Source organism: Dendropsophus ebraccatus, chromosome 2 (genome assembly GCF_027789765.1).
Source record: "Dendropsophus ebraccatus isolate aDenEbr1 chromosome 2, aDenEbr1.pat, whole genome shotgun sequence".
Taxonomy (NCBI): domain Eukaryota; kingdom Metazoa; phylum Chordata; class Amphibia; order Anura; family Hylidae; genus Dendropsophus; species Dendropsophus ebraccatus.
In genome coordinates this window covers 33,399,640-33,422,250 of record NC_091455.1, presented here as the reverse complement: position 1 = coordinate 33,422,250, position 22,611 = coordinate 33,399,640, and the positions used below count along the sequence as shown (strand labels likewise).

Below are 22,611 nucleotides of genomic sequence, written 5' to 3'. Positions count from 1 at the left end.
AAAATGGAAATTTCTCTTCCTTTTCAGGTTTGTAGTACTCTTATATTATTTTTTAATATAACACAGTATTAGGCTATGTTCACTTTACGTATATTTTTGTAAAACTACAGCCGTTTTTGCCGATTACAACGACGGCCGTGATTAATACATATATATACACGTTACATTGTATACATACCGGTAGTATACACTCCGGCTGGGATCCCTAGCGGCGCCACGAGAAACTGACATGTCAGTTTTCTGCAGCCGCTATTCATTGAATAGTGGCCGCAGAAAACCCTGTCAGTGCACACAGTGGAGCGAGCGGCTCTGGCTGCCCGCTCCATAGTGTGCAGTGGGGAGTTCTGATGCGGGCGCACACGGATGCGCCCGCATCAGAACTCTGCAGCACTAATGATCATTCGGCCGGTACTGTTTACAAGGTCTGAACATAGCCTTAAGGAGCTCTGGCAATTTTTTTTTCTTTCAAATGAACTGGTATCAGAAAGTTAAATAGATTTGTAATTAACTTATGTAAAAATCTCAAGCCTTTCAGTACCTATCAGCTGCTGTATGTCCTGCAGGAAATGGGGAATTCTTTCCATTCTGAAACAGTGCTCTCTGCTGCCATCTCTGTCTGTGAACACCACTTCCTGTAGGACATACAGCAGTTGATAAGTACTGGAAGACATAAAGTTTTTAAATAGAAGTAAATTAAAAATCTGTATATCTTTCTGACACCAGTTTATTAGAAAGAATCTTTTTTTCACCAGAGTTCCCCATTTAAAAAGTGTATTAATATTCGCTTCAATCCCTGTCCTAATGATGCTGTGAATCTAATACCCTTTCAACCACACAGACATGCATGCTAGGTGATAGATAGCCGTTTGTTGTATCATTATGCTTAGTAGACTGTGCAGGAGATACTGATTCATCTTGTGGAGATCCGATTGGTGTAGGGAGTCTTAGCTGGGTTACCATCATGTATGTTGCACATATAGATGTCAGTAAATTGTCAAAACGGGATGCCGACATATACATACTCGTGGGGCTGTGCTATTTTTATGTTATGGACCCACACTTTTTCAGGAACCTTGACTTGGTGTGTGGGCTTAGGCCTTTTGATCTAAATGTAACTATCTCCTGATGTTAGAGTAAATGTTGCTGAGAAGCAGATGGTCATTCATAACCATTTTGGATATGCGGCCATGTCTATTTTTTTTTTTTCTCCATTGAGTATATACATACATGTACTGGCATGGATCCTATTGATCTTATTGGTCTGAACATTAAAGGGGTTGTACACCAAAAAAATGTTTCTTTCAAATCAACTGCTACCATAAAGTGACACAGATTTGTAATTTACTTCTATTAAAAAATCTCAAGCCTTCCAGTACTTATCAGCTGCTGTATGCCCAGCAGGAAGTTGTATTATTTCCAGTCTGGAGAGCAGGAGAGGTTTTCTATGGGGATTTGCTGCTGCTCTGGACATTTCCTGACATGGACAGAGGTGGCAGCAGAGAGCACTGTGTCAGACAGGAAAGAAAACACCACTTCATGCAGGACACACAGCAGCTGATAAGTACTGGAAGACTTGAGATTTTTAAATAGAAGTGAATTACAAATCTCTGGCACTTTATGGCACCAGTTGATTTGAAAGAAAAAAAAATTGGTGAACAACCCCTTTAATTGGTCGACTATTGACCTTATCACTATGTTAGGGTACTATTCCACAGATTGATAATCGGCTGAATTGGCCCTATCCGGACGATTATTTTTCTGTGTAATAAACACAACGATCAGCCGATGATTGTTGTCATCGGCTGATCGTTGATATAGGTTTGGACTTATAATTGTCGGCGCCGACCGCGCACCGCTATGTGTAATAGTGGCGGCTGACGATGTGCAAAGAAGAATTCATTACCTATCCATGCTGCAGGGCTCCTCCTGCGCTCTGCTTCTCCCCGGGTCCCGCGCGCTTCAGCATCAGAGCGGCCTGTCTGAGCTGAGGAGACAGGCCGCTCTGAAGCTGGAACGCGTGGGACCCGGGGAGAAGCTGCCCGCAAGAGGAGCCCTGCAGCATGGATAGGTCATGTATACAGTTTAAACAAGGGCTGTAATTACATCGGTAACTATGTCAATGCAGCCCTTGTTAAACGATTATCGCGCCGTCTAATAGGCCCAGTAAACGAGTGACAATCTAGCAGATCGGCGCTTGTTTACAGTTATTATCGGGCCCCCATCGGCCCATGTAATTCTACCCTTAGGGTCATTTTCAGAATGTTTGTTCAGGCCTATATGATAATTGGAGCCCATGCCCGTACATACACATATAAGTCTGCATCCTATTCTGACAGCTTGTCAACATATTCTTCATGATATGAACCCAGTCTTTCAAACATGTACAAGTACCCTGGGAGACAATATGCCAAATAACCTTTCCTTATAAGTACTCAGACAAAATCAGCTGGTCTTAGAACACTATACATACGGTGTATAGACCATAGGCACTGGCGGAACTATCGCCGTAGCAGCCATAGCGGCTGCTACGGGGCCCCGCCGCATCAGGGGGCCCGTGACGCGGGTCCCGTGCTCCTCCTGACCCGGCGACTACTTTCCCCAACCATAGGGAAAAGGAGTCACTGGGCCAGGAGGAGCACAGGACCGACCGACAGCGCTCCTGTCAGTCCCCCGTCTGATGCGCGGCTGCCGGGGGTGTCGCGTCCTATCCCCGGCAGCGCGCGTATCATAGAGCGGAAGTCGCGGCCGCAGCACAAGCCCACAGAGAGCTCTATGATACGCGCGCTGTCGGGGATAGGACGCGACACCCCCGGCAGCCGCGCATCAGACGGGCGACTGACAGGAAAAAGGCTCGACGGGGGAGCGCGTTGTAAGGTGAGTTTTTTTTTTTTTTTTAAACCTGCTTTCCGGGGGGGGGGGGAGAGAGAAGGGGGCATCTATAAGGAAGGGGGGGAGAGGGGGACATCTATAAGGAAGCGGGGGGGAGAGGGGGACATCTATAAGGAAGGGGGGGGGAGAGGGGGACATCTATAAGGAAGGGGGGGGGAGAGGGGGACATCTATAAGGAAGGGGGGAGAGGGGGACATCTATAAGGAAGGGGGGGAGAGGGGACATCTATAAGGAAGGGGGGGGAGAGGGGGACATCTATAAGGAAGGGGGGGAGAAGGGGGCATCTATAAGGAAGGGGGGGAGGGGGACATCTATAAGGAAGGGGGGGAGAGGAGGGCATCTATAAGGGAGGGGGAGAGGGGGACATCTATAAGGGAGGGGGAGAGGGGGACATCTATAAGGAAGGGGGGGAGAGGGGGACATCTATAAGGGAGGGAGAAGGGGGACATCTATAAGGAAGAGGGAGAAGGGGGACATCTATAAGGAAGGGGGAGAGGGGGACATCTATAAGGAAGGGGGAGAGGGGGACATCTATAAGGAAGGGGGGGAGAGGAGGGCATCTATAAGGAAGGGGGGGATAGGGAGACATCTATAAGGAAGGGGGGGATAGGGAGACATCTATAAGGAAGGGGGGGATAGGAGGGCATCTATAAGGAAGGGGGGGAGAGGGGGACATCTATAAGGAAGGGGGGGAGAGGGGGACATCTATAAGGGAGGGGGGGATAGGGAGACATCTATAAGGAAGGGGGGGATAGGAGGGCATCTATAAGGAAGGGGGGGAGAGGGGGACATCTATAAGGAAGGGGGGGAGAGGGGGACATCTATAAGGAAGGGGGGGGAGAGGAGGGCATCTATAAGGAAGGGGGGGAGAGGGGGACATCTATAAGGAAGGGGGGGAGAGGGGGACATCTATAAGGAAGGGGGGGAGAGGAGGGCATCTATAAGGAAGGGGGGGAGAGGGGGACATCTATAAGGAAGGGGGGGAGAGGGGGACATCTATAAGGAAGGGGGGGGGAGAGGGGGACATCTATAAGGAAGGGGGGGATAGGAGGGCATCTATAAGGAAGGGGGGGAGAGGGGGACATCTATAAGGAAGGGGGGAGAGGGGGACATCTATAAGGAAGGGGGGGAGAGGAGGACATCTATAAGGAAGGGGGGAGAGGAGGGCATCTATAAGGAAGGGGGGGAGAGGGAGACATCTATAAGGAAGGGGGGGTAGGGAGACATCTATAAGGAAGGGGGGGAGAGGGGGACATCTATAAGGAAGGGGGGGAGAGGGGGACATTTATAAGGAAGGGGGGGAGAGGGGGACATCTATAAGGAAGGGAGAAGGGGGCATCTATAAGGAAGGGGGGGAGAGGAGTGCATCTATAAGGAAGGGGGGGATAGGGAGACATCTATAAGGAAGGGGGGATAGGAGGGCATCTATAAGGAAGGGGGGAGAGGGGGGCATCTATAAGGAAGGGGGGGAGAGGAGGGCATCTATAAGGAAGGGGGGAGAGGAGGGCATCTATAAGGAAGGGGGGGATAGGAGGGCATCTATAAGGAAGGGGGGGAGAGGGGGACATCTATAAGGGAGGGGGGAGAGGAGGGCATCTATAAGGGAGGGGGGAGAGGAGGGCATCTATAAGGGAGGGGGGAGAGAGGGCCATCTATAAGGAAGGGGGGGGAGAGGGGGACATCTATAAGGAAGGGGGGGAGAGGGACATCTATAAGGGGGGGCAACATAGGGGGAGAGGGGGCCATCTATAGGGGGACAACATAGGGGAGAGGAGCACAACATAGGGGAGAGGGATATTATAAAGGGACAACATTGGGGGAGAGGGGAACATCTATAAAGGGACAATATAGGGGGAGAGGGGGGCATCTATAAGAGGACAACATAGGAGGGGCCATCTATAGGGGGGGCAACATAGGGGACCATCTATTAGGGGACAACATGGGGAGCATCTATAAGGGGGACAGCATGGGGGGCTTCTATAAGGGGGGGCAACATAAGGGGGCTATTTATAAGGAGGGGCGACAGAGAGGAGGGCCATATAATAAAATGGGATCACATAGAGTCAGCCTTCCCACTAAATGAGGGTGTAAAGGGGCCAATGCAGATGTGCAGTATAGAGAGATGAGGATGGTGCCAGTTTGAGGAGACTAATATGTTTTTCTGGCAGATTCTGTGGATTTGTGGCTCGGAGAAGGAGATGGAGAAGAAAATGAAAAGGGAAGAACTCCGATCAGAGAAGACGTCCCCTGTAAGTCACCTGATATAACTGTACTGTAATTTATATGGTGTACAGGACCTGTATAGAGCTGAGTGTGTTGATGGCGTAGTGGTCGATCGAGAGGGGGCAGGTGGGGGGGGGGGGGGGGCCCAATCAAAAGTTTGCTATGGGGCCCAGCCATTTCTAGTTACGCCCCTGACCATAGGTGTCAAACCCGCGGCCCTCCAGCTGTTGCAAAGCTGAAATTCTCATTGCCATGTGGTCTGTCAGTGATTTACCAATGACATCGGCTTTTCTCATACGTAAATGGGCTTAATACAGATGTCACTTCCCTTCCCCCAACTCCTCTTGGCAGCTGACAGAGATTACATAGCTCAGCAGGGGGCGGCATTAAGAAACAGAAAGAGAGCACCTTCCAGGTTTATAATAATTCAAATCAATGGACAAATCAACCAAGGTATGCTATGAAAAACATTGGAAGCATCTCTAGTTCGGTATTCTATAACCCATTGTATTGATCACATTCTTCTCTTATATGCCATTTCAGCTTACAATAGGATGGGAGTAGGTCATCGGTAAACGCTTGTTTTTTCACAGGAACAGTATGCCAGAGTACAGCAAGCTACAGACCAAGATGATCAGGAAGAAGGGGGTGCGAGCGTATGCCTGTCAGTGCAGCTGGAGGTCCGTCCAGGAACTCACCGATCTCTCCTCACAGCCGCAGCTGCGATGGGTTTGCGGCAAACATTCAGACTGAATATTGGCTGGACCAAGTGACTGTAGTGATACATAAAGAGCTGTAGGTATTATACATTCATCCTTAAAGGGGTCAAGGACAGCCCCTTCCTCTTATGGAACATGGATATCATACACAATGGCTGTCAGTAAGGGTGTATCTCAATTTACATTTCCCTGCTGCAGTGGGAGCTGAATACTGGGGTCCTCCGGCACCTTAGCATTCAGCCTTATGAGAAGGGGATGTGCTGGATATAAATCTCCACAACAATAAAGAAGCATCACGTGACATTATATACCTTTGTTGAAGTGAAAGGGCGACCTGCATGACAGGTCTAACCTCTTGTACGATGGTGATGATTTTTCTTGGCTCAGCGTATAAGATGGTTCATGTGTTGCAATATTTTGACTCCTTAGTCATGTACTCCTTTTTCTTTAGAAGAAGAAACTGCAAGATCTGTCCGTACTCAATAGGGAGCTGCAAAGCCTCAATGTTGCACAACCTTTATGTCATATTTGTGCACGTATATGTGCTGCTTTTCTGACTTCCATGACCCTTATGTGCATCGCTGACATACATTGGTGGAGCAGCTGATCAGTAAGGCTGCGTTTACACACGTCGCAGTTTCATTGCAGTACTGTAGCGTTTTACTAAAATTACACAGAACTGCCATGAAACAGTAATGTATGAACACAGCCCAGAGAAACCTAAGAGTGTGTTCTCTTTTTCAGTTTTTTCCATGCACTTTTTGCAGCCAAAGCAAGAAATGGATCATAAATGGAGGATACATATAAAGGAAATACCAGGACCCTCATTATTAAAACTATGTCTTGACTTTGATTTTAAAAGCTTTATCTAAAAACCTGAATGTGTGAACACCTCTTTATAACCCAAAGGTAAGAATTTCCTGAGAAATTAGCTACATCTTTTGAGACCCTTATTCCTTTCAAGGGAACCAATCAGCTTATATGGTTCCCAGCAGCACAGTATAGATCTACAGTGCAGCTCGCTGAGCATGCCAGCCGCCTCAGCACTAGCTTTACAAAGGGGAAAAAGATGTTTTGTTACACTATGCAAGGCCTGGAGGGGGAACGGCAACTAGTCATCTGGGCGGGAGCCGCCCATGACTAGTCATCACTCTCTGCCTGTGCAGTGCAGGGAAGATTGACATACAGAGGCCATTAATGGGTCTCTCTGTCAAGTCAATCATCTAGTAGGGCTGGGCGATATTGGCCTAAATCAATATCGCGGTTTATCGCACATGTAGCCGCGGTAACGATAATTGAACGATAATTATGACACACCCCTTTTTTGCAAACCACACCCACTTGCCGTGCCAAACTGGCGATATTTTGATTCAAAAATGTAAAATAGAACTCACTGAGCAGCAACCCATGGTTAGTCTATTATCATTATTATTATTTGTCATTATTAGGGGTCTCAGCAGAGACCTGGACATGTGTATATACAGGTATACAGCCTCTACAGGGTATACACAGGTCACAGAGGGATAGGTGTGTATGACTATATGGGGGGGATGGATTGGGGTGTATTACTATACAGGAGGTTGGGATCGGGTTACAGGACTATACAGGCAGCACATAGGGATAGGGGGCGAATAGGGGTGTATGACTAAACAGGGAGGGCGGATAGGGGTGTATGACTATACAGGGGGGGGGCGGATAGGGGTGTGTGACTATACAGGGGGGGCGGATAGGGGTGTGTGACTATACAGGGGGGGCGGATAGGGATGTGTGACTATACAGGGAGCGCGGATGGGGGTGTGTGACTATACGGGGGGCGGACAGGGGTGTATGACTATACAGGGGGGGGGCGGATAGGGGTGTGTGTTTATACAGGGGGGGGGGCGGATAGGGGTGTGTGACTATACAGGGGGGGCGGATAGGGGTGTGTGACTATACAGGGAGCGCGGATGGGGGTGTGTGACTATACGGGGGGCGGACAGGGGTGTATGACTAATAGAGGTGTATGACTATACAGGGGGGGCAGATAGGGGCATATGACTATACATAGGGGGGCGGATAGGGGCGTATGACTATACGGGGGGAGGACAGGGGTGTATGATTATAAGAGGGGGCGGACAGGGGTGTATGACTATATGGGGGGGCGGACAGGGTGTATGACTATACGGGGGGGTGGACAGGGGCGTATGACTATACATAGGGGAGCGGATAGGGGCGTATGACTAAACAGGGGGGCGGACAGGAATGTATGACTATACAGGGGGGCGGATAGGGGCGTGTAGCTTTACAGGGGGCACATAGTGATGGCAGGCGGATAGGAGTGTATTATACAGGGAGGTGCATGCTGGGACCTGCAGTCCCCTCAATAACAATATAGAGCTGTAACTAGAGCTGGGCGATATGGCCAAAAAATAAAGTCTCGATTTAAAAAAAAATTTTTTTAGACGATTCTTGATTTAAATCTCGATTTTTTTTCTTTTTGCTTAATAACAGCACATTTTTCTCCCTGCAGCGTCAGATACTATTTTAATGACGTTTGAGACAACAACTGTATTGCTTCCCAGTGTAACAGTGCTCCCCATATAGTAGACAAGCCCCCTCTGTGTCCCCATATAGTATAGGAGATCTTCTTTGTGCCTCCATCTAGGTAGGGTGTAGTAGTGGAGGTATAGTGGATAAGGGGTGTAGTAGTAAACAGGTAAAGATGAGGGGTGTTTTAGTAGTACAGATGAGGAGGATTAGTAGTACAGATATCGATGTGTGCTGTAGTAGTACAGGTAAAGATGGGTGTAGTAATACAAGTAAAGATGAGGGGTGTAGTATTAATACAGGTATAGATGAGGGGTGTAGTAGTACAGGTAAAGATGACGGGTGTAGTAGTACAGGTAAAGATGAGGGGTGACTGGGGGAAACTGAGGGAGCTGCGGGTGACTCAGGCAAACTGGGGGGGGGGGGGGGGGACTGAAGCAAATCGAGGTTGACTGAAGGGGGACTGGGACAGGAGTTGACTGAAGGGGGGCTGGGGCAGACTGGGGGTGACTAATGGGGGACTGAGTCAAACACAGGGGGACTGGGGCAGCTGGGGGGGACACAGGGGGACTGGAGCAGACACCAGGGGACTGGGGCAGCTGGGGGGGGACACGGGGACTGGGGCAGCTGGGGGGGGGGGGGACACAGGGGGACTGGAGCAGACACCAGGGGACTGGGGCAGCTGGGGGGGATACTGGGGGACTTGGGCAGCTGGGGGGGACACTGGGGGACTTGGGCAGCTGGGGGGGACACTGGGGGACTGGAGCAGACACCAGGGGACTGGGGCAGCTGGGGGGGACACTGGGGGACTTGGGCAGCTGGGGGGGACACTGGGGGACTGGAGCAGACACCAGGGGACTGGGGCAGCTGGGGGGACACAGGGGGACTGGGGCAGCTGGGGGGGGGACACAGGGGGACTGGAGCAGCTGGGGGGGGACACAGGGGGACTGGAGCAGCTGGGGGGGGGACACAGGGGGACTGGAGCAGCTGGGGGGGGGACACAGGGGGACTGGAGCAGCTGGGGGGGGGACACAGGGGGACTGGAGCAGCTGGGGGGGGACACAGGGGGACTGGAGCAGCTGGGGGGGGACACGGGGGGACTGGAGCAGCTGGGGGGGGACACGGGGGGACTGGAGCAGCTGGGGGGGGACACAGGGGGACTGGAGCAGCTGGGGGGGGGACACAGGGGGACTGGGGGGATACAGGGGGACTGGAGCAGCTGGGGGGGGACACAGGGGGACTGGAGCATCTGGGGGGGGGACACAGGGGGACTGGAGCAGCTGGGGGGGGACACAGGGGGACTGGAGCAGCTGGGGGGGGGGACACAGGGGGACTGGAGCAGCTGGGGGGGACACAGGGGGACTGGAGCAGCTGGGGGGGGACACAGGGGGACTGGAGCAGCTGGGGGGGGGGGACACAGGGGGACTGGAGCAGCTGGGGGGGGGGACACAGGGGGACTGGAGCAGCTGGGGGGACACAGGGGGACTGGGGGGACACAGGGGGACTTTGCCCTCCTCTTATTCAGGCACACAGGGTCCCCTCCCGGCCACACATGCAGGTCCCGGTCTCTGCAGGAGGCTGCAGGGACTGTAATGGTGATAGCGTCGCTGCCATTACTGGAGCTGTAGAGCGGGATCGGGGGATGCAGATCCCGCTGTTCAGCTCCAGGACCCGCAGGACGCTATCACCATTACAGTCTCTGCAGCCTCCTCCAGAGACCGGGACCTGCATGTGTGGCCGGGGCGACGGGACGTGATATGTAGAGCTGGTCAGCCGCGGCTGTTAGGCGGAATGCCCGACCGACCTGCACCTCTCTTCCCGACGCAAGTCCCGTCCGAGCGGGGGCGGGGAGGGCAATGCTGTGTGTGCAGGGATGCCGGACGGGACCGGACTTGACGGGTGGGCGCATGGACGGACAGGTGCGGCGGGACGGGGCCTGGACGGGTGGGGAGGGAAGTGGTGAGGGCGCTCGGACGGGCGGGGGGCGCTTGGCTGCGGGGGGGGCGGGCGGCTTTGTCACCTGGACCCTGTTGCTCCTCCACCTCCCGCTCTGATACCGGCGTCCCTGCACAAGTTATTGTGCTGTGTGTGCAGTGACGCCGGCATGTCCGAGCTGGAGGAGTAGCAGAAAAATACAAAAATACCGCAGATACCGTCCTGGCTAAGTTGAGGTCGGTTAACCGACGCCAGTGACGGTATCGGTATTTTTGCGGTATACCGCCCAGCCCTATCATCTAGTCAAGGGCGCTCCCCGCCCAGATGACTAGTTGCCGCCCCCCTCTCAATTTCGTGCAGCGAAATAAAACATCTTTTTCCACTTTGTAAAACCATTGCTTCACCCGCGACTGGTATACTCCACAAGCTACACAGTTGTATGTTGCCCATACTCTATGGCAGTGATTTTCAACCTTTTTTGAGCGGCGGCACACTTTTTATACTTAAAAAATCCCAGGGCACACCACCAACCAAAATGGCACAAAATGACACTAAAACAGTACATATTATACATATAGTTAATAATATAGATTCTAAATGTATTTATACTCACTTAGTGTGAAACCTGGGCCTGTTTTCTTCTCCCCCCTGTGCTTCTCTCCACCATACTTCTCCCCCCTACTTCTATCCTGTGCTTCTCTCCACCATACTTCTCTCCTGTGCTTCTCTCCACCATACTTCTCCCCCCTACTTCTCTCCTGTGCTTCTCTCCACCATACTTCTCCCCCCTGCTTTTCTCCTGTGCTTCTCCCCCCTGCTTCTCTCCTGTGCTTCTCTCCACCATGCTTCTCTCCACCATACTTCTCCCCGCTGCTTCTCTCCTGTGCTTCTCTCCACCATACTTCTCCCCCCTGCTTCTCTCCTGTGCTTCTCTCCTGTACTTCTCTCCACCATACTTCTCTCCCCCCTGCTTCTCTCCACCGAACTTCTCTCCCCCCTGCTTCTCTCTGCTGTTTCTCTCCCCCATCCCCAGGTTTCTCTCCCCCCCCCCCCCCCCCCCCCCCCCCCCCCCCTTCCTCCTCACCTCCTCCAAGATGGTCGCCGCTGCTGTCCGCCTCACCTACTGGCCCCCCATATGGCCCGGACGTGCTCCTCGAATCAGCGGAGACCGGGAGCGTGGTGCGCTGCGGCGGTCCGTAGCGCACACCTTGATTGGATGCGTGCATCACGGCCCGCCGCAGCACACCACGCAACCGCCCACATTATAATCCGCCACTGATCGCTGCGCATTGCCGGGGAACAAAACACAGGCACCATAGTTTGGGGAACTTTCCCCGTGGCACACCCGACCATGTGTCGCGGCACACTGGTTGAAAATCACTGCTCTATGGGACCCTACTGTATCTTTTTATACCTCCATCAGATGTCATAATATGGTTGTGGTCTTCTCTAGAGATAATTTTTGTAACAAGAAGCTCCTAATTTTAGGGCATTATTATGAGCAGCTATACATAAGCACATGGAGTGGCAACGGCTTCAACTTTTAGAGAAAAAGGGAGTTCAGCTTCTGTGCACATGTCTCTATGATAATTCGTGAGGCCATAGACCTAAAATCCCAGTGCCTTATGATGTAGATGGACTCAATGCTTAGGCTAGATGTACATGGCTACTTGTGGTCACTATGTAAGGCTGGATTCACACTACATTTTTGCAATCCATTTTTTTCATCTGTTTTTTTTTTTTTATTTAAAAAAACTGATAAAACAAATGCAATTGTATTGATCCGTTTTTCAATTGACTTCCATTATAAAAAAAAAAAGGATCAAAACGGATCCCTTTCTTTTTAACGGACACAAAAATGAGATCAACTACGTTTTTGTGTATGATTAAAAAAAACATCCGTTTTGATCCGCCTTATTTTATAATGGAAGTCAATGAAAAAACGGATCAAAATGGACACAATTGCATCAGTTTTTTTTCATCCGCTTTTTGAAAAAAACTGATTGCAAAAACGTAGTGTGAACCCAGCCTTATACTGCAGCATTGCCCTGTTAAGATCACAACTAGTGATAATGTATGTGGTTGGACAGTAATCCAGCAGGTTTTTATTAGTCGATGTGATGTAGCAAAGCAACCTTGTAATCTTGTGTCGCCATGTTGCCCCATCCTTATGAATGATCTGAATGGGATTCACACAACAGCTGTTACTCATAGCAAAACTAGTATTGGCCGCACCAGCAACTCCTTTATCCGTATTTATTCTGATGAAACCCTGGCCGTGTTTATCCGCACTGTAGGAAAGCAGAACAGCTTACATGAAGTTAAGTGAAGCATCACATTATAAACGCCATGGTGCAGACTCCAAGCGCTGAAATATTCTACATCATTCATGGAGGATAAATGACCAGACAGTATATGCAACCTCTGCATTTTTGTTCATTCAACCCCTTTAGGACCAGAACATTTTTTCCCCCTTGCATTCAGGCGGTTAAAACTTTTTTTTTTCCCCAAAGCCGTAAGAGGTTTTTTTTTTTATATTGTGGATTGAGCTTTATTTTATGTAGGTGCCATTTTCTGGTACCTATACATTGACTTATAGATGTTCACACAGGACTGAAATTTTTTGTTGTAAATTTGTTGCAGATTTTGATTTCTCTATTGAAGGTAAATGAGAGAATCTGCAACATATCTGCAGTATTTCAGTCCTGTCTGAACACCTCATTGGTATTCTTTTTTTTTTTTTTTTTTTTTTTTTTTTTTTTTCTACAAATATGCAGAAAAAATAAAACTAACGACAATACCAAATATTTGTATATTATTCGGTGTTCAGGAAAATATACATATGTAACAATAAAGTGTATTTACTGTAAACAATGTGCTTTTGTGTGTTTCTCACAGTGCTTGTTTAAATTAATTTTCCTAAGTGTGTGTGTATATATATATATACACACACATATATATATAATCTTTTATAGGGATATGATTTTTATTTTATTTTTTTTATATATATATATATGTGTGTATATATAATTTTTTTTTTTTTTTTTTTTATTTACTATAATGTACTGGCAGTTATGTATGTATTTATAAGTACTGTAAAGTATATAAATGTGCCAGTACATGCTCCTGTGCCCAGATAGTACACAGGCAGTTGTTAGGGCAGAGTTGTTAGGGTTTTACAGCCCTGAACCCTCAGTCATGTCACAGAGATTCCCCTGGGCTGTGCCTGTGGATATATGTATTACTACCATTGACATTCTCCTGAATCGTTCTACATACTTGCTGTTTCAGCACAATCAGCAGGACAACGGTGCCCATCCAAATCCACCATTAAGGGTCCATTTACACAGAAAGAATATCTGACATTATCTGCCAAAGATTTGAAGCCAAAGCCAGGAATGGATTTAAGAAGAGTAGAAATCTCAGTCTTTCCTCTATGACCTGATCTCTGTTTATAGTCTGTTTCTGGCTTTGGCTTCAAATCTTTGGCAGATAATCTGTCAGATAATCTTTCTGTGTAAATGGGCCCTTAGACTTAGGGCCCATTATGCAGGATGATTATCTGTGGAATCAGGCGGATTCTCGCCCTGTGTAAAACAAAGACAACGATCAGCCAAGGACCTGTTCATCAGTGTATTTTTGTCTTTCAGGAGGTTATAAAATCATTGGCCACCGACCGCACATTGATCCGTGTAAAGTGAAGCTGATTAAAGTATATAGAAAATTATAGTGTTTTATACTCACCTGTCCACTCTAGGCTCTGTATTTGGGCACTGATATAGCAGATCAGCACTTGCTAACCTGGGGTATAAAGTGGCCCTTATTCCCTATTATCACATGTATGTGATACCGATGTACGTCCTTTCCCAACCGTTTGTTTAATAGCCTGAACTGACAGGCTTATAGATCACTATGATGACTTCAGTTCAGATCTTTGACCCGTGGTCAGACATGGATGTAAACATGTGTCTATACTTCATATGCCAGTGACCTAAAGCTTCCTGACTTCTCCTTATTGGTTCGCATGACTGTGACTAAAATGTACAGGTGAGAGTCTTGGCAAGTTTCCATCTCTCCTGTTTATTGTAGTCGAGAAGCAGTCATGCCTATTACGCCAGGTATCCATTATATCCATCATCAGGATCCATTTGTCTGCATATAGACAATGGTGACTGCCTATAATGACATGTCTGAGATGTCATTAAAGTCTATTGTGGGAAACCCCTGTACCGGCTCAGTAAGTGCTCCTGGCTTATTGTAAAGGTGTAATTACAGCTTGATGCATCGTATCAGTGGATACACTAAATATAATGTCTATAATGTGCTCAGAGACACACCCAGCGCCTGGATCTGTCACTTACCAGGGAATCCAGAGCCCTAACCCTAAGGGGTCATGACTGAAACGGTATGGATCACTGCACTTGTACAAGTGTATGTTATTCAGTGTGAGATGTTAGCTGGAAGTCAATGAAAGTTTATGATTTGCCATACATAGGCCCAATTTACACTGAGCAAATACGGCAGAATCCCGCTGTGCTCAGTGTTTGCTGTGAGTGAATGTGAGGACGCGTGTTCCTCCGCTGCTGCCACTCTCCGCTCACAGAAGTGACATGTCATTTCTTTGAGCGGAGAGGGGAGGAAGCGGACGCGTGCGTCCTCTCATTCACTCACAGCGGGTATTCTGACGCATTTGCTCAGTGTGAACAGGGACATACTTGCCTTTTTTTGGACTGCTGTTTTTCTCTCTTTTCTGGTGTTTTTGATGCTTTGCGTCAGTTTTTCCAAAATGCAACATACTGAGGGAGTGAAGTTTATTCTACCATAGACTTTAATGGAATTGTTCTGGTTGTCTCAAAAATGCCATTGCTGTACCTATGGCGTTTTTGTCATCTTTTGTGGTCCAGCACCTGGGCCATAGGATGGCAGAGGAAAAATAAAGTTCAGAACACAAAAACACCTGAAGCACAAGAAAGGTAATTCACACATAATGTCAAAAACGACAGAAAAAAGCAAACTCGTTTTTTCCGTCGACAAAAAGTGTGTGTGAGGGCATCGTAACAGCCTGACTCACGTGACAAGCTAGAAAACACAGAGGAGACAGCACTCCATGGTGCAGCATTATAAAAACAGGTGGATCAAGTAGGGGAGTTTAACAGTGGATTCTGTCACCTTATGCCAGGCAGAGGCACCGGACCGACCTCCTTATCAGGTGGGCCAGGTTTAAAACTAGAGGCTGTAGCCTATCAGTCTAAAGTCTGTAGGGGTATACTGTTAGTCCTTCTGAAGCCTATTGGCGCACCCTGTAGGCTCCCCTAATTTCCATATTATTTCTAATGCTTCTATCTCGGTGCTGGAGCAATGTATTACATGAAGAGTGGCATCTATGGATTCAGGATAAGAAGCTCTGTTGTACACTGCCTCTATTTTAGGCATTAAAATGCTTCTGATATGCTTTAGGGGAATGTCTGTAGGTTTATGCTGTCGTAGCTAAGAGTAGTATAAACTAGTGACAGAGAAGCTGAACGGAATGATGTATCACTTACGTTGCTCTATGCAGCTGATCCAGAGATATCCTCCTGAATAACATAGACAATAAGTAGTCCTCTCCATTATGACCTCAATATTCATGAGAAGCAGAAAACTCCGCCCACCAGCTGCTGATTGGCAGTTATCTATCCATGCTATGTATAGGCAGCCAACTGTCAATCAGCAGCTGTATGGCGGGGGAGGGGAGTTGCAAGAATCTCATTCTCCTGCATATTAGGAGAACAGCTGAACAAAATGATGTACGGTAAGTAATACTCAGATCTGTTCAGCATTTCTGTCACTAGTTTATGCTGCCTTCATTTGAAAGGATTATCCAGTTTTAGAAAACCATAGCCACTTATTTCCAGAGACGACATGACTCTTGTCTTCAGTTCAGGTGTGGTTTGCAATTAAGCTCCATTCACTTCAATTGAACTGAGCTTCAAAACCAACATCTAAACTGGAGACAACAGCCATGCTGTCTGCAGAAAGTGGCCATGTTTTTCTAACGCTGTATAATCCCTTTAAGGCGCCATAAACCTAGTGACAGATTCCCTTTAAACTTCCAGATTGGTACTGGTTTTAGCCCATATAAATCATTGGGTTCAGCTCCAACCCTGGTTTTGGGTAAAACACTGACCAAAATACTGTGTGTGAACCCAGCCTCAGTGTGCACTACAGCGGCCATGAAAATTTCAACAATCCTCATCCTTTCTCTAGTAAATGCTCAACCAATTAGTTTGGGAATGGCCCTGCGGTGCGGCGTTCCCCCCTGCAGTCGGTCTTTTATTGTGTCAGGGACGCTGCAGACTTTTATCCACAGACTTCGCTGCATGTGATCCGAACCTTAATAAGCCGGTTCTTTGGTGCTTCATGGAAGTCTGATAGATTTTACTAACAGGCTGGTAAACTTTCTGCTGGACCTTGATACCTTTGGTATTTCGCTCAATATATTCTTTTACATACTTCATTCTTTTTTTATTCTTTTTTTCTCTTTGTCCTTTAAATAGTGATGGACTCCAGCAGGCTTTAAGGGCACAGAGAAAGACGCGATTCTGGTTTTCCTGTTTAGACCTGAAGGGACATCTGTCTCCAGAGATATTCTCAGCTTATTTCTTAGTTCTGGTTTGGATACAGAAACCACCTGTTGGAAACTGACATGAAGAAGCAGCCTTGTTACCCATTGGTGAGTTTCATTTCTGCAGTCAGAAAGTGAAAATCAGAGTTTCACAGGAGCCATGTAATGCCATGTGAGAAGTCATCTGCCCGCAATCTCTTCTACAGGAAACAAACTACCAGATAAGCAGCATTCACACTCATAGGCCTACATTGTGATGTTTACCTTTCATTGGGCTCTACGGGCAGTTTTTGATTTAAATCTAATTTTTATTATTATTTTTTTTTACTAAATAAACAGAACATTTTTTTTATCCTTGCAGGCAGCCTCAGATATGGTGGTTGGGGCAGTAACTGTATTTCTTCACACAGTAACAGTGTCCCTATATAGTAGACAAGCCTTCTCTATGCCTCCATATAAGCAGTTATGCTCTATATGTGCCTCTAAATATTATTCAGATCGCTGTGTACCTCCATATAGTTGTTTGGCTTTCCATGTTCATCCATGTAGGTAGAGGAATAGGAGATATAGCTGTAGCAGCACGAAAAGATGAGGGGAGTGGTAGTAGTGGATGGGGAGTGTAGTAGTAGTAGTAGATGAGGGTGTAGTAGTAGAGATATAGTAGCTGAGAGGGTAGTAGTAGAGGTTTACTAGATAAGGGATGTAGTAGCAGTAACAGTAGTAGTAGAGCTATAGTAGATGAGGGGAGTAGTAGTAAAGGTAAATGAAGGTAGTAGTAGCAGTGGTATAGTAGATGAGTAGAGTAGTAGAGGTATAGTAAATGAGGGGAGGAATAGTAGTAAAGGTATGGTAGCTGAGGGGAGTAGTAGTAGTCGAATTAATTTGATCGATCACCCAGCCCTAGGCTTAAGGGAGAAGTTCTACCAAAAGTATTTAATATGTTATTACTTATAGAAAGTTAGATAAATTTCTAATGTACATTAATTATGGGAAATGCACATATACTGCCATTTCCCTTAATAAAGTAGATCATGGAGTGTTAGAATTCTGTCCAAAACCATGACGTCACGAATCAGTTGTAATTCCTATGGAGTGTCCAGCAGGGGCGCACTATATATATGTCAATGGTACTCATTGACTTCTATATATAGTGCGCCCCCTGCTGGACACTCCATAGGAATTACAACTGATTTGTGACGTCATGGTTTTTGACAGAATTTGAGCACTCCATGATTTACTTAAAGGGATATTCCCCCCAAAATTATTTTTGCATTAATACGCTGCCCACCCGTAGCTTTCCATCTTTCCAATATAAAGTTAGTATGGATTCTGCACAGTTTTGCTGTTATCCAGCTGCATTCACCCCCACGGATTGCATAGAATCATCAGACCTCAGTCCACACCGACACGCTCCCTGCTCCTGGCCCCCACCCTCCGTGTCGGCATCACGTGTCCTCAGTCCCAGCACAGTGAAGTGACTGAGAACACTGATGGGGCGGCTGCTGTTACAGAGGGAGACAGTGATCAGCGCAGCTGTGACTGCATCCCTCTCTAACAGCAGCCACCCGGTCACCCCCGGCCCAGAGCTCACCCCCTGTGTTCAGAGCCTCCCGGCAGCACTCACCGTAGCACACAGCCCCCTGGCCCACAACCAACTGCCCCCAACCATCACCCGTGGCATCCCTCACTCACCCGCAGCATAGCCTCCGCCCCCCCACGGCAAGCTCCGCCCCCGCGAGCGTCCACAGCAAGCTCCGCCCCCGCAATCACCCGCGACTAGCTCCGCCCCCGCAATCGCCCGCGACTAGCTCCGCCCCCGCGATCACCCGCGACAAGCTCCGCCCCTCGCAATCGCCCGCATCACCGCCAACTCAGCTCTGCTACACCGACATCACCGCCAACTCAGCTCTGCTACACCGGCGTCCCCGCCAACTCAGCTCTGCTACACCGGCGTCCCCGCCAACTCAGCTCTGCTACACCGGCGTCCCCGCCAACTCAGCTCTGCTACACCGGCGTCCCCGCCAACTCAGCTCTGCTACACCGGTGTCCCCGCCAACTCAGCTCTGCTACACCGGCGTCCCCGCCAACTCAGCTCTGCTACGCTGTCACTTCCAACTCAGCTCTGCTACACTATCATCATCTCCTTCATTGTCTCAGCTCTGCTACATCGCCATCATCAGGCAGAAGCATTGCATGATGGGAAATGTAGTTTCCTATCTTGGATATAGACCATGTTTTAGAAAAAGTTGTAACTCAGGAACGGCAGCAGCTAGAAAGATGGGAGACGTCTCAAAATACTCAGGGGGACTTGGTGAGTAAGACTAGCTAGGTTTGGGGGCATTCAATTTTTTTAGCTCTTGGGGGGAATACCCCTTTAATTAAGGGAAATAGCAGTATATGTGCATTTCCCATAATTAATGTACATAAAAAATTTGTCTAACTTTCCTTAAGTAATAACATATTAAAAAATACTTTTGGACAAACTTCTCCTTTAACTCCTGAATCTGCTCTATAACGTTTTTGGTGAATCACATGTTGGAGAAGGTTAAATAGATAGATCCACTAAATCTGTGTCACTAGAGTGCGCTATAGAGCTTGTTGCATACTGTAGAAGATGATATGCCGTTAAGCTCCAACTAGTGGTGGTGGTATCAATCAAAATCCCTCTGTCAATTGCAAAAACCTTTTACATATCAAAAATACGTGACAAAAGTTTTGATGGGTGAAAGTTTGGGTTTTCAGACCCCCATCAATCTCTAAAACAAGCTGGGAGAAGCTTATGGCTGTGCCCTTCACTTGCTCTCTTGTAAGTCTACAGAGCCTCACTCCTGCAGTGAGCCGGATAGTGAAGCTCCCAGCCACCCTATAATGGCATTGAATACGTACGCATACATGTCACACCCAAACTTCTATTTGTTATTATAGCTTCCCCATCATAATCACAGTCTTATATAGTCCAGTAAAGGGAATTTCTAGGACTGATCCAGAGGCGGACCACATCCCTGCCTCGGATTAGAACTGTGAATGTTCTTCTCTGATGTCCCAAATCCTCTATGTCTGCTATGGCTCTTGTGTAATAATGTCCAAAAATAGATCTTGACCTATAAGGTCTCTTTCCATACATTGCTAATGTATGAAGATGATCCGTCAGCCCTCCTGACGTCTCTATTAGTAATGACTTGTACTTCCTATAGAATAACACTAGAGCAGCTTTTCTTAGAACGTTGCGTTATGCCGTTCGTTCCTCTTTTACACTTCCTGGAAATGTATGGATAAACTGACAACTGGGTGCTACTGTTCCCCTTGTCATTATAGGGCTATTCCCATCTCAGCTAACATAGTTGTACTGATTAAAATATTTTAGCAAATACAATCATTCAGCAAATTCGCCCTCTTTTCCTGATATGCTGCTCTTCCCTCCCATTGTTGACTAGATTACCAACCACAGCTCTGCTCTAATAGCAGTGGTCTGGCTGGTGTATATATAGCATAAGTATACATTTTCATATATAATATACAGTATACAGTATATACACTTAGGGGGTGATTTATCAAACTTGGTGTAAAGTGAAACTGGCTCAGTTGCCCCTAGCAACCAATCAGATTCCACCTTTCATTTTCCAAAGAGTCTGTGAGGAATGAGAAGTGGAATCTGATTGGTCGCTAGGGGCAACTGAGCCAGTTTCACTTTACACCATGTTTGATAAATCTCCCCCTTCATCTTTATACATCTACATTATAACTTTGTCTACGATCTGCTCAGCCGTGCAATAGACCATACAAACTTACAGAGCGTGGTGTGTAACAACTATCTATCCTTTGCATCACTGACTATGGAGCATCTGCAAAAGATCGGCGTGAAAACAAATGATCCAGAGCTGCATGTGGTTGGAACGAGGCGGCCAATCAGTAGAATATTTTGTCAGCCATCTCGAGCTCTGATTGGCTGTTGCATTCCAGCCACATGCAGCCATCATGTGTTTTTACCCTAAGGTACTAACTCCAGGGATGTAACTAGAGACAAGCAAACTTTTGAAAAGTTCAGTTCATCTGGTTCATGATTTCAGATAGTGGATTCGGTTCGACCTGAATCGGTTCTAAACTAATCTGGTTAAAAAAAAAAAAAAAAAACTGCCCAAAACTTTTTTTTTACATTACGAAGAAATCCCCAGACAAATTCTGTATGCCAAATCCAAAGAAATTATTTTATTAAACATAAAAACAAAATGGGCCAGTACATTACACACAGTACAAGAAAGAAAACTGGAATTCTCATGACATATGTCTCGATTAAACTAATAATGCAATGATGGGATTATGCAGACAATGATATGGACAACTATGTGTGCAATTGTATGATAAGCTGATCAAGCGTTACTATGCAACTTAGCACATTTGAGACAGAAAACTGCATTAAAAAATACATATATAATATATGAGGAGATGTATCAAACTGTGTGCAAAAGAACAGTGGAGCAGTTGCCTAGGGCTGCATCCATCTTCTCCAGCCACCAGAAGGTAAAGGTAGAGTGTTTGGGGTTTCTCAAACCTTTTGCTCATCTCTAGCTACAACCCTTATTACCTAAGTTTATTGTTCCTCCGTTCAGCCAAAGATTACATACTATTAGAAACCAGACTGGTTCCTCAATTTTGAGCCTGGCACAATGCATGACTTGCTATTTTCAGACCCTGCACTTCCTCCATTTCTGTCTCTTCAGATCCACCCCTGATAGATATATATATATTTAGCTATTATTCATCTATAACACAGATGTTTGGATATAGGTTGTAAATGTCTTATAAAGATTCAATTGAATCTGCGATTTTTTTTTTTTAGGGGCCTATTCCACGGAGTGATAATCGTCCCGATTCAGCCGGTTATCGCTCGGTGGAATAGAGAAAACGATCAGCCGATGATCATGTCATCGGCTTATCGTTTATTTAGGCCCAAACCTAAAATCATTGGTTACCGACCGACGATTTGAGAAGCAGCATACATTACCTAGCAGGGCTTTTCCTCCGCTCCGTCTTCCTCCCCGGGTCCCGTGGCGCAGCATCAGCTTCAGGAGCCCTGCTAGGTAATGCATGCTGCAAGGGCTGCAAGGACATCGGTAACAATGTCCCTGCAGCCCTCGCTAAACGATCATCGGGCCGTGGAATAGGCCCAGTAAACGAGCGGCGATCTAGCAGATCGGCGCTCGTTTACACTGTTGATCGGGCCCGTGGAATAGGTTTACTATTTGAGAAATCTGGATTACACTCAAACTTTAATCAGATATACTGTATGTCTGATACCCATGTATCACCAAGATTTGTTACAGATTAGATACAGATACTGGAAAATGTTTGTTTTTTTTCCCTAATCTGTTTCTATTTTCTGGGTATAAGTTTTTACACTTTATTTGTAGTACATTGTATAGGGTAGCTGTTTTTAACAGCACGTAAAGATGTATTTTATAGCACGCCTCATGGACACAATGAACATCTCCAGACCCAATTCTTTGTATGGGACACATTTGTGAGCATGCTCTGTGGGCTCATTCCACAGGAGAGAGGACCTTTGGAATGGCCTTTGCACAAATCACAGAGCATGCCCAGAAATCTCTCCCAGTAATTAGAGTCTGGTCCAGTCTTTTGTGTCTTTGTCCATGGGGATTGCTGTAAAGTACGTCTCTAAATACTGATAAAAATAACTGGCTGCCCCCATAATATTGT

At 47.2% G+C, this 22,611-nt stretch overlaps 1 protein-coding gene across 9 annotated transcripts in view; it reads left to right on the top strand.

The window, feature by feature from the left end:
* The window catches only part of CFAP418 (cilia and flagella associated protein 418), a 96,594-nt gene that overhangs the window by 22,871 nt on the left and 51,112 nt on the right, over positions 1 to 22,611 (top strand). For 5 of the 9 annotated variants that reach the window (XR_011361629.1, XR_011361628.1, XR_011361627.1 and 2 more), the window contains exons 6-7: positions 5,706 to 5,907; positions 16,829 to 17,004. Coding sequence is in view for 3 of the 9 variants with exons in the window: in XM_069957310.1 (XP_069813411.1) it covers positions 5,706 to 5,865 (160 nt within the window). In the remaining 6 variants the exon portion in view is untranslated. Of the gene's footprint in view, positions 1 to 5,705; positions 7,446 to 12,589; positions 13,072 to 16,828; positions 17,005 to 22,611 lie in introns of those variants that run through there. The other 4 variants (XM_069957311.1, XM_069957309.1, XR_011361626.1 and 1 more) reach the window with 3 other exon arrangements.